At 34.3% G+C, this 15643-nt stretch overlaps 3 protein-coding genes across 3 annotated transcripts; 2 read left to right on the forward strand and 1 right to left on the reverse strand.

Annotated features, from left to right (window-relative positions):
* Nucleotides 1-40: 40 nt before the first annotated feature.
* Nucleotides 41-2802, reverse strand: LOC104712167 (very-long-chain enoyl-CoA reductase-like). The gene is made up of 4 exons (XM_087466930.1): nucleotides 2035-2802; nucleotides 1799-1838; nucleotides 501-1255; nucleotides 41-384 (listed from the first exon to the last, which is right to left on the reverse strand). The coding sequence occupies exons 1-4, from the start codon at nucleotides 2101-2103 to the stop codon at nucleotides 316-318; spliced, it is 933 nt and encodes a 310-aa protein (XP_087323056.1). The 5' UTR covers nucleotides 2104-2802; the 3' UTR covers nucleotides 41-315.
* Nucleotides 2803-6399: 3597 nt separating this feature from the next.
* On the forward strand, nucleotides 6400-8677 carry LOC104712168 (dof zinc finger protein DOF3.6-like). The gene is made up of 2 exons (XM_010429004.2): nucleotides 6400-6709; nucleotides 7310-8677. The coding sequence occupies exons 1-2, from the start codon at nucleotides 6656-6658 to the stop codon at nucleotides 8327-8329; spliced, it is 1074 nt and encodes a 357-aa protein (XP_010427306.1). The 5' UTR covers nucleotides 6400-6655; the 3' UTR covers nucleotides 8330-8677.
* Nucleotides 8678-13717: 5040 nt separating this feature from the next.
* Nucleotides 13718-15643, forward strand: LOC104712170 (ubiquitin-conjugating enzyme E2 14). The gene is made up of 5 exons (XM_010429005.3): nucleotides 13718-13962; nucleotides 14096-14198; nucleotides 14494-14591; nucleotides 14710-14810; nucleotides 15206-15643. The coding sequence occupies exons 1-5, from the start codon at nucleotides 13917-13919 to the stop codon at nucleotides 15359-15361; spliced, it is 504 nt and encodes a 167-aa protein (XP_010427307.1). The 5' UTR covers nucleotides 13718-13916; the 3' UTR covers nucleotides 15362-15643.

A 15643-nucleotide genomic window follows, 5' to 3' on the forward strand; every position in this document is an offset into this window, starting at 1 on the left:
AGTACATTTTGATTGAGATCATAAGCTGTAGCAGACAACCTTTCTTTTATGGATTAATGTTATTGTATTCAAACTTTCTTATTGAGTATGCAATACATAGGAGGAGGATTTGGTTTGCGTGAGAAACAACTAAAGAAGTACATTCTAAAACTCTAACTTAAAAACACTTTCGAAACAAAAGGAATTAAAAAAAAGTTATAACCAAAATACAGATTGACCCCAAAAAAAAAAATTAACAATACAGAGAAAGCAAAGAAGATTATCTTTTTCAAACTTTATTAAGAGCTTCAACTGATTATAAAAGACAATGGCTTTCTAAAGGAATGGTGGAAGTATCACCCATCGTCTTGGATACTTTGGCTTCCCATCTTTTCCATCAAATATCTGCAATACCAATATCAAAACCCCAACAATAAGAACCACAACAGAAACAGAAAAAAGAAACAAAGTTTTGAAAACTTTCAGTTGTAGCAAAATGGTTAGATGGAAGCTTTGTTTACCTTTCTCAGACGGCTGTGCTTTCCAAGAGCCCAATTGGTCATGATGAGAGCAGCAACAGCGAGGAAAACGTATCCAGCAACAGTCTGTGTAGCGATGTTGAATCCTAGCCATTGGTAAATCTCGGTCGTGTAATTGGCACATGTAACAATGTTGAAGAGGAAACCGCGTGGAATCTGGTAGCCTCCAGACCCGCTAGGGTCCCTAAGATTCTTCAGCAAAATGTGACAGTAGAAGTTTGCGACTTGGCAGACCAAACCAAAACCGAAACCAATCTTCATCTGAAGGTCACTGACTGGTGTGTACAAGGGATGGTTGACGTAATACGCAATGTAAGCACCAAAGCTCCAGTAATAAGCACAGTTCCTGAACACATTCGCGATTGGGGAGGTTGCATGGCTGAACCGGTGAACGAAAAACGTTTCCAAGATCCGTTTGAAGTAGTGAAAGCACCAGTAGTACATAGCGTACGTCTGGACCGGATGGATCACACGGTCCTCTCCATAGCCAAGGAACTTGTAAACAGGTAAGTAGTAAAAGACCGGGTAGATAAGGAGAGGGCCAAGATACTCGAAGAAGAAGAGCGTGCGGTAGGAAACTTGTGCCCCCAAGTCTTTGAAGACTACGGTTAAGGAGTTGTTGTTTCCATCACAGTACTCCTTGAGTGATTTCTTGCTATTGAGGACAACAGGTTTCTCCTTTGATCCAGGAGCTACAGGAAGAGTCAGTCTTTGCCTCGACGGGTAAAACTTCTTAGCTGTTGAAACAATAAAACCCAAATCACACCTTTTTTAAACCAACTGATAAAATACCATAATACATTTAGTAAATCTATTCAAAGATGTGAAGAAGAAAAAACTTCAATACAGTAACTGACTTACTGTAGAGAAACCAGATTAAGATTTGAAGTGACACACTGATTATACATTGTAGTACGAACTAAGAAGAATTCAGATACTGTCATTACAACCTATCGTCATTAATAGACAATCCTAAAGTGAACATTTTTTGTCTGGCTAAAAAGGGACTGATCCATTAATGAGAAAAGGTTTGTGATGATTGATACAGAACCAATACTGTGTATAGAAGCTTAAGGTGATCCTTCTCACCACCATAAAGCATTATCAAAATCTAGATACTCCTTATATAAACCCATAAGCATCAAATTCAAAAAGGAGGAACTCAAAACAGATTAAAACAGCAATGTAAATGACATATAACACTAGCTTACACAGTCAAGACTAGATCTATTTTGAACATTTCGACAAGTCAAAATCCCTAGTAAAAATGAAAACTTTACCTCTCTTATGAAACGCTTCTTGCAGATCAGCAACAGTGGCCTGCGTAGAACAGAACATACACACAAAATTCGAATCAGCAACCCTCAAATCAATAAAAAAAGAATGAAACTTTCCCTACATATCTCCATGGGGGATATCGAGCAAGCAAACTAACTAAAGGAACAAAAACCCTCAAAATCACATTATAGGAACAGACCCACTAAGAAGCAGATCGGAGAAAGAGTATCAAAATTACCGAATCGGGGAGGTCGAGAGGAGCCTTGAGAACTTCTCTGCCGCTGCGAGAGACGATGGTGACCTTCATGACGATTAAGCGGAGCAAACGAGGAAGACCCAGATGAGGAAATTGAGAGAAAGAGAAAGGAAACTAAATAGAGAGAAGGAAGAAGAAGAAGACGAGATTGAGCATTGAAGAGGGATGTAGTTGGGAGTAGGAGAACTAACTATCTTCCCAACTTATACCATTGGGACCATTTATTTTAGTTTGCTACCTCACCCTTTTTTTTTTTTGGTCCAAAAATAAAACATTTGTTGCAAATAATGGCTTTTGTTTTAAGGGTAAATTAGCTGAGTAGCCCAAAAAAAAAACTAACAAATAATATAATCATCTATTCAAAAAAATTAGAAAAGTAGGATCAAGGGTAGTGTAAATTATTATTTTGGGTTTTTGGTTTAAGGATAATGGTGGATAGGGGTGGACGGCAGTGGTGGTAGACGGTGGTCCGGTGATCCGGCGGTGGTCCAGCGGTTCTCCGGCGATGGTCCGGTGATATGTCGGCGGTGGTCCGGCGGTTCTTCAGCAGTGATCCAGCGGTAGTGGTTGGAGGAAATCTAAATCCTAAAGAATATAGTACATTAGGAACCTTAGTGGTGATGATGGTAAAAATATGGTGGTGGTGGTGGCTGCCAGAGGTGGTTGTGGCTGCCGGAGGTGGTTGTAAAGGGTGGAGATGGTGGTTTTAGGGGGTGGGGATGGTGGTGGTAGAGGGGTGGAGATGGTGGTGAAAGAGGGTAATATAGTATATATTATAGTTTATATAGAGTATATTACTTATACATGGTTAGAGTAGTTAGTTGTTTAATTATAGTTTTTTTGTTGGTCATAGGGTGTAATTCCCCTTGTTTTAAGGATCCATTTATTTAGTAAACCATTCAGATTATGTTTTTGATTTTTCTTTTTTTTTTTTTATGGTTTATGTATCAATGTTTCAGTTTCGGGTATGTATTAGAAATTAGAATTGTACACCTTAAGTGTTGTATAAAACGGTATCAGAGCACACAGTGAAAAATAGCCCTAATGTAATGCATTAACGAAAATAAAAGGGAGTAAAGAGAAAGAATCCTCGTTGTTTGTTGTCTTGTCGTTTAAAAGACGTAATTATATAATCAATGCTCCCTTAATTAACCCACATGCATCGGAAGTATAGTAGTATTGAGTTTGTTGGTCAACGAACTTTGCTTGGCCATTTATCAATAAAATGCCCACACTCAACAGATTGACCCAATTACAGCTAGGATTATTGTTTACAAAGTTTGTGTTGTGAATAGCAAACCCATCATAGACAAGACACGCCTCCTGGCTCCTAGTCTCCTAGATGTAAAGCCACATTAGAGGTACGCTTTACCCCGATGCGGCTAAGCAACATTAAGGTATATATTCCTTGAACGGTTTTTGTTGATGATGATGAATGAGTAATAATAATGAAGCCAGCCGAAACATGCAATCAAAAAAACAATACTGTACAAACAAATATCACTAACCTAACCATTAATATCTTCCTCTTTTTACAAATTACAAAGCTAGATTTTTCTCAAGTGATCAGCAGTATAAGTACGACATTCTTCTATAGAAACGTTTTTTTTTTTTTTGGTTTTCAGGGTACAAATTATCCAATCTACCACAATTTGAGCATTAGTTAGTCTATTTTACTCTACAGGTATGACTTTATAAAATTAAGGTGTACAAGTAGCAACACCAGATGATCTGGTCCAGATCTAGCTAGCATGCATGAAACATTTTTAAAGCAGTAATTAGAAAGCCGTATAAAGATAGTTAAATAGATTATATACTATATGGCTATATCTTTCGGAGCATTTCTCTTACAGATGAAATTATGCATGTTCTTGCATTGGAATCTAGGAATCTTCTACTAAAGAATGACACGTGATAACGATTTCAATTTGATGCTAGCTATATCGATTTTTTCACACTTAAAAGTATATCTTGAAAGCTAAGATCAAGCTATATGAGTAACTATTAGTTGTATCATAGATGCATATAATAGTATTTATATATTGTATGTAAATGTGAAATATGGATGCAAGAAAAAGAAAAGAAAAAGCTGCAGAGAAGGTGTGTTGCTTTACAACCTTGAATATGTGCTCATGAGATGTACACTACAGATAAGAGAAGATTCTTTTTAGTTGCATGAAAATGTGTTACTAATCTAAAAAACACACACACATGCACATTTCTATAAAGACGAACTTCTTTAAATTATATTAAATTTCTATCAAAAATAAAATAAAAAGATAAAGTGCTCCTTTAAAAAGAGTTCTTCATCGATGAATTAGAGGTCTCTGATTCGAGTTAAGCTTCTTCCCTAGTCGTTCAATAGCTCACCAATAGATGAAGACACCGTATTATCCCTCTTGTTCAGCTACTTCGAAGCTCAACATGTTACATTCCGACTAAAACACTCTCAGTTACTCAAACATATAACTTATTATGATCTTGCGTCATAGATATGTTACTTAGTTTCAAAATCAAGTTGTTCGCGTTGCTGATGCCAAAGTGTTTTGTGAGATAAATTTAGTACACATAATTGAAAGAAAATTGGCTAGTTCATATTACTACTACAGAATTTCAAAGCATGTTCTTTCTTTGTGTTTCAACTTCATCCAAATTTCCAAGTAATTCAAATGTATTGGAACTTCTTCTTATCGTTTTGTCTCAGTTTGATCATTTTCATAGTTGAAACGATTTTTTTATAATGAAGATAACGAATAGTGAGAGACAGAGAGAGATGTTTGCTGTTATATTAAAATACGTTGGTATAATATCATTAGATAATTAATTTTGATAAATATCATTTTTTAATAGGTTGATTATGAATTATGTAGTTAGCGATGTTTGCTGTTATGTGTCGACATAGTCAGGTCCATTTAAAAAGAGGTTTGATCAAATATACATAATTTGGACCACAAATCTTTCTTTTAGAAATCGCGCGCGGAGCGGACTGGGACACCTTCCTACAAACATGTCCGTCTTTACTAAATCTTACGTACCCCTCACATTTGTAAACATAAATCATCAAATACATATAGACTGGCCGGTGATCATAATTCTAAATATATTAATTTCAATCATTCAATGTTATCGGTAAGTTATATGAGGGTCACATCAAGAATCACGAAAGAAAAGAAAAAAAAAAGAAACAACCGTGTTGAATCATCATGATTTGATTTGTTGGCTTAATTATACATTCTAGTTTTTATTTATCTTGTGTTGCAAATTATCCAAATCAGCACATTATAATTTCTTCTTTGATATCCAAGTTCAGAAAGAAAAAAACACCGAACGATTTATTGGATCACAAAATATAATAGTATTATCATATATTTGAAGGAAACCATATACACAGAATCCTACGAGTTCTTGGATCATTCTTAAGACTGACCGCTCGGAATCTATAAAATCTCGCCATGCAAAGGTAATTTATTTTTATAAGACAAAAAACACAATGACGAAAAATTATAAGAAAGATAACTAAAATAAATACTATGAAAAACGAAACTTGGGTCACACCCGAGGAAAACAAAGGTACACTCGATTGTGACAACTCCACCAAAGACCACCCCACTACCAATTCACCTTTATTTGTTTCTTTATTAATTTCCAAATCTTTTTGTTTTTTTATATATATTAATCTAGCTAATTATTCGCCTCTCTCGTTGTTTTTTGACCTTTTAATTAAAAAAAATTGAAGGGAGGTGCCTAGGGTTTCTCTCTCTGCATGGCCAGTACTCTTGCTCTTCACATTTCTTTTTGGGCACCACTGTCTGTAAACGTTTGCAAAGAAAGAAAAAAAAGCTTACATGCTAAGAAAACTATATTTCCTTGTCGTTTCTCTCATAAAAGAATTATATTTAATTTTGTCGTTGCTAATGAAATACAATATATTTAGGAAGTGGAATCGGATCGGACAAGTGAGTGAATTATCTACCAACTTAGATTTCAATCGTCTTTTTCTCATTGATTGACAAGTAACATACACAATATACTAACACACATATTATATCTTTATAAGAAATGTATATATATATATATATATATATTACTTTATTAAAAGAATACACACATATCACATATAATATTATAATAGTTTCCTTCAACCAAATGTTATAGTGAAATTGATCAATTTCATAACATATATGAAACAAATTCATACTTGATATATATATACAGTGATACAACCAAGACACACACAATGACGTCGTAGATGATTGACTTGCGAAAATAAGCAAAACAGAAAAACTTCTTTAAATCGACACTTAATTCCAAAAAGGTTAACAATAAGTAAGAAGGTTTTTTGATGAAAACAAAAAGAAATAAAAGAGCCTAAGAGAATGATGAAAATTGAAAGAGAAAGAGAAACAAAATAAAAAAAAAAAGAGTAAAGAGAATTAAGAAACACAATAAATTAAACAAAGGAAACTTCATTTCTTCTTCTATTTATCTCATTCAGCTCCTCTCTTCGCTCTTCTCTCTCTAGATCAATTCTTTCTTGTATGATGTGATTTTCCACCATATCTGCGACCTCTTACCTAAAAAAAAAAAGAGAAACCATTTAAAGATGGATTTCTCATCTCTTCCAGTGAATCAGTTTGATTCACACAACTGGCAGCAGGTAATATTCGTTTATGATGATATAATTAGATGTTCTTGATTCATTCATTTTTTACTCTTATAAGTTCGATCAAGATATATGAAGATTGCAGTTTTTGTTCTACAAAATTGCTACTTAGCTTCTTTCTCTTGTTCTTCTCTGCGGAACAAATAAAAAAAAAACGAATTCGCGTATATACTTATAAATATTCTTAAGCCGATAAAAAACCTTTTTTCATGTCTTCTCTCGAATATACCAGTACGTAATTTATATAAAGATGAGTTTAATTTTGATCTTTATGTTTCTATTTTAAGGACTTTGGTTTTATGAAGTTATCCATATTGTTTTCCTTATAGAATGTATTTTTTCTCTTTGTCTAGCTTTTTACACCGCCATCGAATTAAACAAAAAGTTACTATGACTTTAATCTGCGTTATTATTCATCCATTTTCTTTCTGCAGCTTTGTCAATAAAACAACTATAATAAATCTGCAATTCTTGTCAAAGTAGAACAATTATCTCTTTTCTTTTCTCACCGACCAATGTTTCCTACTCGAATCCTTTCTGCTTTATTGCAATCCTCAAAACTAATAAGTAGTAATTAATTATGTTAATATGCAGCAAGGGAGCCAACATCAGCTAGACTGTGTTACAACTGACCAGAACCCTAGTAGTTACTTACGGCAGCTCTCATCACCACCGGCTTCTCAGGCTGGCTCGAGCCAAACTAGAGTGAATTCAATGGTGGAACGTGCTCGGATCGCGAAAGTCCCATTGCCTGAAGCAGCTCTAAATTGCCCTAGATGTGACTCAACCAATACAAAGTTTTGTTACTTCAATAACTATAGCCTTACTCAGCCTCGCCATTTCTGCAAAACATGTCGCCGCTATTGGACACGTGGTGGTGCCCTGAGGAATGTTCCTGTTGGAGGAGGCTTTAGGAGGAACAAGAGAAGCAAATCCAACGGCGGGAGATCGAAATCTACGGTCTTGGTCTCGGCTGATAACAATACCACTGCTTCATCACTTACTTCTCACCCAAGTTACTCAAACCCTAGCAAGTTTCTTAGCTACGGCCAAAGCACGGGGTTTACTTCCAACTTACCCATCTTGCCTCCTCTCCAAAGCCTTGGATCAGACTACAATTCAAGCAACAATGGGTTAGATTTTGGCGGAATTCAAATTAGCAACGTGATAAGTGGGATGAGTTCTAGTGGTCGGATCTTGGATCCATGGAGGATACCTTCATCGCAACAAGCTCAACAAATCCCTTTCTTAATCAACACTAACGGGATGATACAATCTTCAAATGCTTTATATCCCTTACTAGAAGGTAATGAAGGTGTTAATCAAGATGATCCACAACAAAAGAGTAGTGACTATTCCAATCAGCTAATGTCTAAACCCTTGATGGATTTGGCTTCACGCGGAGATGGAGCCGAACAAACGAGAAATGTGAAGGCCGAAGAGAATGATCAGGATCAGGGTAGAGATGGGGACGGACTAAATAGCTTATCGAGAAACTTTTTGGGGAATATTAACATAAACTCATCCGGGAACAATGAATACACATCATGGGGCGGTAATAGTTCTTGGACCGGTTTCACCTCCAACAACTCGACAGGCCATCTCTCATTCTAAGTACTCGGGCACTAGCTATTCTTGATAATTCTTTTGTTGGTTGGGTTATATATTGATCGCTTGCCATGGGTGTTATTACTGAGGAGAGATCAAACCATGCATGCAGCTGTATCCAAAGGCTAATTTTGGGGCTGAGAGGAAAGGTATGGTTAATTATAAAACTATCTTTTTCATCGTTTAAAAGATTCAAAGTGTGAGTATGTTAATTGGTTCTGGTGATATATATGTGTTTATCGGAATTTGGTGTTATTGGCTATATATAGCTAGAGGTGTGGGTGATGTATGAATTCAAGAGTTGATTATGGAAACTTTTTTGTGTGTTCATTGAATAATCAGTCAATTTCTCAATTTCTTGGAGACCCATTATGAGACATTTATAGAGCAAATTTTTGTTTGTCGAATGTATATGCTAAGTGTTCAAACTATATTTCCCTTTTCCAAAATAACATATATTTTCAAATGAGGATATGATTCACTTCTTTGCACCAAAAAGAAAGAGAGGATATGATTCACTTCTTTGGTCCAACTGATTAAATTCTTTTTTTTTCTTCTTAAATATGAGATGTAAACACAAATATAAACGCAGATGTTTTCGTTTGCATTTTTTTCATTTTATTATAAAGAACAAAAAAAGGACTTCCCATTAAAAATATTTCTATTTCTTCATTAGTAATTAGATATAAATATGTTTCAAATTTTAATATAACGAAGCATGTAAAAATGATATTTTTATATTATGCAATTACTATGAACCTTTTTCACAAATTCTACAACTAAATATGTTAAAAGGATGTGTAACCTAAAAATCAGTTATAAGGAATTCAGGGATTTTTTGTCGTAAGGAATTCAGGGATTTTTTGTCGTAAGTGGCAAAACAAACGTAAGACCAGATGGAATCAAAAAGTACGGACATATGTATGTGTATATACATCCATTTATTCATACACAAAGAGATAGAGAGAGATGTGTGGAATCATATTTTTTAATTTAAGCTATTTTAAAAAAATATTAAATTCATTATTGATTCAAAACGTTATTTATAAAAATACAAACGTTTTCGACCAATGTCTCCCTCTCCCGCGACATTATTGAGGGTACGAGATCAATAAATGTGTTTATGAAAATTGAGAAATAAGTCTTTAGCAACCCGAATAAGAAAGAATATCAAGTTTTTTTTTTAAATTGTGTTTAAACGGAATTGATTATGAGTGGTAGCTTGATGAGTGCCAATCTCCAAAGGATTGTGGAATCTTGGCCTTTTGGATATACTTTTGCAAAAACCAATGCCCTCGAATAAAGTGTGTATTTCCCAAAATCATATCGCTCTCTTTCCCATTTAGCATTAGAGACTTAGAGTTAAGTAAATTCACAATCCAATTTTAGAAATATACCTGATAATTAAAGTGCAAAAATAGTAAAATGCGTCAAAAGAAAAGAAAAGAGAACAAAAAAACACAAAAGGAAAAGAGAAAGCATATGTTCATGTCTCGTCTTTTGTCCGAAAAATACAAAAATGTTCATGTCTCGTCCTCCATAGTCCACAACATATTAAATGCAACTTTAGCCTAAAGTACATCTTTTTAGTTTAACTTTTATTTTATTTTTAACTGTAAGTTTTCATATTACGGTCTAACCGAGAATAGTAGCACACGTTCTTCCACATGCCCTCAAATCATTATCTTCTTCTTCACATAATGTTCATGGATAGCAATTACCAATATTTATGAATCAACTCTACCCTGATTCACTTTTGATTTTTTCTTTTTTTTTTTTTTGGTTTCCTGAATTCGCATGCGATCGGTTTTAGAGCAATGTTAAATTACGGATGAAATGAAGCTAGAGAGGAAAATGTTAAATTAAACTATCGTGGAGGACTGATCGGGGTGCAGAAAGATCAAGTGTGTGGTAATGTGTTAATTAGAAGTATTATAATAAGAGGTTAGATATTAAGTTTTTAGTTAAATAAGAAAAGAAAAAAATGTTAGTCTTTCATATCGGTGTAAGTTTGAGGCTGATAGCATTATACATTCGATGAAAAAGATTCAGCGGTAACGGAATATAATGGCAAATCGAGTCCCAGAGCCGTCTCTGAAAATATTAAGGCCACAAGCCCTTCTTTTTTTTGGGGCCAACTATACACTCATATTTTAAAAAAAAAACTTGGAAAATACAAACATGACGAGAAATTGTTCGAACCTATGACCCTTGCAACTATTAACCCACCTTATAACCAGTATAACCAATGAAGCTTTTTGGAAAAATGGGCCGAAAATTTACTATATTATTTGGAGGCTACAAGCATGTGCTTCACCTGCCTGTGTCAAGGGTCGGCTCTGTCGAGTCCATATGTATTTTTTTGGTGAAGGTTTGATGAAAAATCAATACAATAAAAGTAGAATGTGTTGATCTCCCTATCTGACAACTCAGTATGTTAGCTTCTTCTCAGTTTGACATCTCAGTAAAATTGTTAGCCAATAAAAACATTTCAAATAATACAACTCAACATGTCTTAACCTATGATAAGTCTCTTTTTTTCCATATCACTTTTTCTATTAGACTTGATCTTATTTTGTTGGGCTTACTTTTTAAAATAAGTGGGCTTAAAATAATTGGATGAAAGAATTCAATAGAATTTGATTGAATAGATTTGAAGAATTTTTATTGGATAAAATTGGATGAAAGAATTCATACGTAGAATTCAATAGAATTTTTTTTTACTTCATGATTTTTATGAAACGTTTGGTTCTATTTAGTAAAGAGTCTTGAAAAAATTGGTTTAGTGATGTAGAAGATTGATATTGGTCACGTTTAACTATAATTGAAGTTGGTTCAATCTGGGTTAAGATGGATTGGTCACCAAGCTGCTTCAGCATAGTTAATCTGGGTTAAGATGGATCAATCACGTAAGATCAACGAAGTTCCACAATATAATCATAGTTAATTCTATTTTATTATTTGTATGGATCTGATTTCTAAAGATCTCTTTCTCTCGAGTATATATGTATGTGATTCTGTATGTGTATCACGTTATAATCAATCAACACATAAGTTCTCAACATCTAATCTTTCAAGTGAATAGAATACTTATCCAGAAGGGTTGTTCGAGGTTGGTGATTTTTTGTCTGAGTTTGGAGATTTTTTTAAGGAGGCTGGTGAAGAGGGAAGAACCGGTATAGGTTCTTAATGTTAGGTTTTGATGGGTTTAATTTAAAATCGGGTTGAAATAAGGTTTAGTTCGGTTAATAAGATTAATTAGTTGGTTAAGCAATTATTAAACCAATAGTAAACCACATAAATCCAGATTCAAGGAGTAATAGATGATATTTGATATTTTGAGGGGGAAATGACAATAAAACTATTGATTCGGGTGGAAATAGGTCTAAAACTATTGATTTAGGGAGACACGTAATGATGTTAAAGTTCTGTGTAGATTTGATACGATGTTATAGTTACGAGGGGGAAATAGGACGTTATTCCCATAATATACGATAGATTTACAAGCATTCTAAAGACTTTCAAATCTTTCTCGTAAATTCTAACAATTATATTTTGCAACCCTTTAATAGAATAAAAGAGAGTTTTTAATAGAATTAAAAAAATATCTATTCCACTAATTTCTCTGTTTCTTTCTCTCACCACGTTAACAAAAAAAAAAAAGCAAACTGAGCATCAAGAGCACACAACAACCTTAGCAGAAATCGGAGACACTAAAAAAGCAAACATGTTGCCATCTTTCGTTCATGAGAGTAAAGAGATCGAACCAAAGTTATTTTGCTGTCGTTTTAGTTGAATCCATATATCGTCATTGGTGTTTGGTTGACTCCGTCTTATCAAAAGAGAGAAACGGCTAGGAGTCTAGAACACAAAATCTCATTAACTGGAATAGGAGAAGTGAGGTATCATGTAGGGATGTCATGAGTGAGGCTTTGATCTCGTCAATATAAAAATGAGAGAAAAAGAGATGTCTGGTCTGTGATTTCTTCTATGTAGACTGATTTGGTTGAACTCAAATTATTGCAGTAGATTGGAAAAAAACATTATAATATTCAGAAATCGTTAATTTTTTCTCATAATTTTTTCGAACTGAATATAATATAATAAAGACATAAATCAAATAGAATCAAATCATCAAGAGAGATTTTAATCCCGTAGATTCGTAAACAGAAGCATTTTTTGATCATAAGGTGGATTCATCAATGGCAAAGGACAATTCTTCTTATTCTGTACCGTGGAGAACAGACCCAGCCGCCGTAATCAGTTATCGGTGATTGTTATTTTTAATTACCAAAACATATAAAATTATGAAAATAAATATAAATAAAAACAAAATATAAAACAATCCCGCGGCGTAACGCGGGTACTATTCTAGTCATATTAAAAAGTGTATGGACTTGATTTTGGGCTTGTTTCTATATGCTCTTCCGTGGTCTTGGCTTCTTGGACTCCTTTTCAAGATTTGGCAGTTGTGGTTGGGATCTCTTCTAGTCTTCTAGATCATTCTTTACTCACAAAAGTCACAATGCATGTCTAAACTAAACCGGGTATGATGATATTTTTGTTGTTGTTAATTATGGTTCGGGTCTTTTTTTTTTAAATGCTAATCTTGGTTGTGTCATCGTCATTGGCTCCTTCCTCTAAATGGCCGAGCCTCTTTACGTCCTTCACTACTTGCTCTCGATCTTTTTTACTCAAGGCATTCGGCTTTTCGAAATCGGCTAAACCTTTTTTAGCTTTCGGCTATTCATTTAACCGCTACACGTTAATTTCTTTTATTATCTTAAAGCAGTGTTCAAGAAAGCGGTTTAGGCGGTCGTCTAGGCGCCGTCTAGGCGCTAGGTGCTCAGCAGACGTCTAGATGACTACCTAAACCGCTTAAAATTACATAAATTGTATTTTAATATTTATTTTTGATTTTTAAATTACATATATTTAAATTATTATGTTTTATATCTATATACTTAATTATAAACATTTATATGTTGTTAATATAACTTAAATAAATGTATTTTTTTTACTTTTGTTTATAATTTATATTTTTTTATTTTTATAACATATATTTTTGTATAATTTTATATATTTAATGTTTTATGTTATAAACGCCTAAACCGCCTAAAAACCATCTAGGTCCCGATTAAGCGTTCTAGGCGCTAGGCGCTGGATCACCGCCCAGATACCGTCTAGCGGTTTCTTAAACACTGTCTTAAAGTTAAAAAACAATATATTTAGCCAAAACAGAAAATCAAATTGGAGATTTTCCTCTTTTTGAAAATAAAATAAAATTTCCATTGATAAGATTTTTACCATTTTTATGAATAACAAATAGTACCATTTTACAACTTTTAAATCACAAAAAATATATATATATATATAAAGTACACACACCGCCCCTTTTTATTTTTATTTTTATATAAAAAAAGAACCCTAAAACTAAAAAGTAGTAAATACTGAGACGGTTTGATTGCTCTAAAACTCTAAACCATCACATCCCTCTCTCTCGCGTTTACAAAATCCTTTGGCTTCAACCTCATCTTCTTCCCCCCGAATCTACTAGTTCCTTCTCTCTCTCTCGTCCGGTGGCTTGTTAACGATGGCAAACAATCAAGCAAGCCTTCTTCTTCAGAAACAACTTAAAGGTTTCTCTTTTATTTTTTTCTCTTGTTCGATTCGTTTAGGGTTTTTGATTTTTGATTTTATTTGCTCTGGATTGGGTTTGATTTCGAGTATTATGGTCTGGGTTTTTGTCTAATTTTGTTGGGTTCTTTTCAGATCTGTGCAAGAAACCTGTTGATGGTTTCTCAGCTGGCCTCGTTGATGAGACTAACGTTTTCCAATGGAGCGTCTCTATTATGGGTCCTCCTGATACTTTGTAGTAAGTCTTCTTCTTCTTCTTTCTTTCTTTTCGAATTATCTTGCTTGTTGATTCTTCCCTAATTCCTCTGTTTAGTGTCTCAATGCAAGTTAGTGGATTCGTTTTTGATCAAGTTGTAGTTTGTTTTGCATTGGCTAAGATGGTTTCATTCGATTGGTTTGGTTCTGTTGTGCTCCCACTTGTTTGATAGAAGATAACATGAGTGACTTGTTTTTACTCTGTTCTTATAGATGTGAGCTTATTAGATGAATTGTATGGTATTGAAACTTTTGTTGCTTTTGATTTTTTTTTGCAGTGAAGGTGGTTTTTTTAATGCAATTATGACGTTTCCAGAGAATTATCCAAATAGTCCACCAACTGTGACCTTCACCTCAGAGATGTGGCATCCTAATGGTGTGTGGATTTTAAATTCTTCTGGAGATAACTCTCTCCCTTTTTTTTTTTTTGTTTTTGTTCTCGAGCTTTTTAGATTTCAGTCGCCTGATGATCTTGTGCTCTTTTTTTACGGCAGTTTATTCTGATGGAAAAGTTTGCATTTCTATTCTTCATCCTCCTGGTGATGATCCTAATGGATACGAGCTTGCTTCAGAACGTTGGAACCCTGTCCATACGGTATGTGTTTCATTCATCTTTCTCTTTCACCGTTTAGCTTCAGTACCCTCGTAATTTGTTTGCAGGGCTGAGTTATATGTGGGTTTGAATATCTTGGGGGGGTCTTCTTACCTAACATTCTTGGAATATGGCTAGCTTTTGTTATATATATCGACCTTATACACTGTGCATTTGTGTCACTTGCTTTTCAAATGTTCTTGGTAATTTATAAAGTCAGGAATTAGGAATACTCTGGAGGATAGTGCAACTTAGATTGAACCTCTTTTGTGAGGGTACTGGAGATAGTGTTCTGTACCGCTTTAATCGATAGTGTGTTCGAGTGTTCTCTTATTAGATCATATGAGAAAAGAAAACAGAGATGCATTGAAGCCTAATATTGCGTCTGTATGATGCAGGTAGAAAGCATTGTGTTGAGTATCATATCGATGCTCTCGGGTCCCAACGACGAGTCACCGGCGAATGTGGAAGCAGCAAAGGAATGGAGAGACAACAGAGCAGAGTTTAAAAAGAAAGTGAGTCGCTGTGTTAGAAGATCGCAAGAGATGCTGTGAACATCTCTCTCTCTCTCTCTTGCGTTTTTTCTGTGTTGTAGAAAATTTCTATTCTAATTTTATGAGAGAGCGTAAGCAGAACCATCTTCAAGCAAGCAGCAGATGAATCTGACTGTCAAAAAGCTCCTCTTTTCTTTTTTCTTTTTTTTTTTCTTTAGGTTTTGGGGTTTGGCTTTTAAGGTTTGGAATGTTGTAGTGGAATCAAAAATCCACTCCATATTTTAGGATTATATTATAACACTCGTTAATGGATTCGTTTTCACATTACCTTTTTGATATTCA

This window comes from Camelina sativa, chromosome 9, assembly GCF_030686135.1.
Source record: "Camelina sativa cultivar CO46 ecotype springtype chromosome 9, ASM3068613v1".
NCBI lineage: Eukaryota > Viridiplantae > Streptophyta > Magnoliopsida > Brassicales > Brassicaceae > Camelina > Camelina sativa.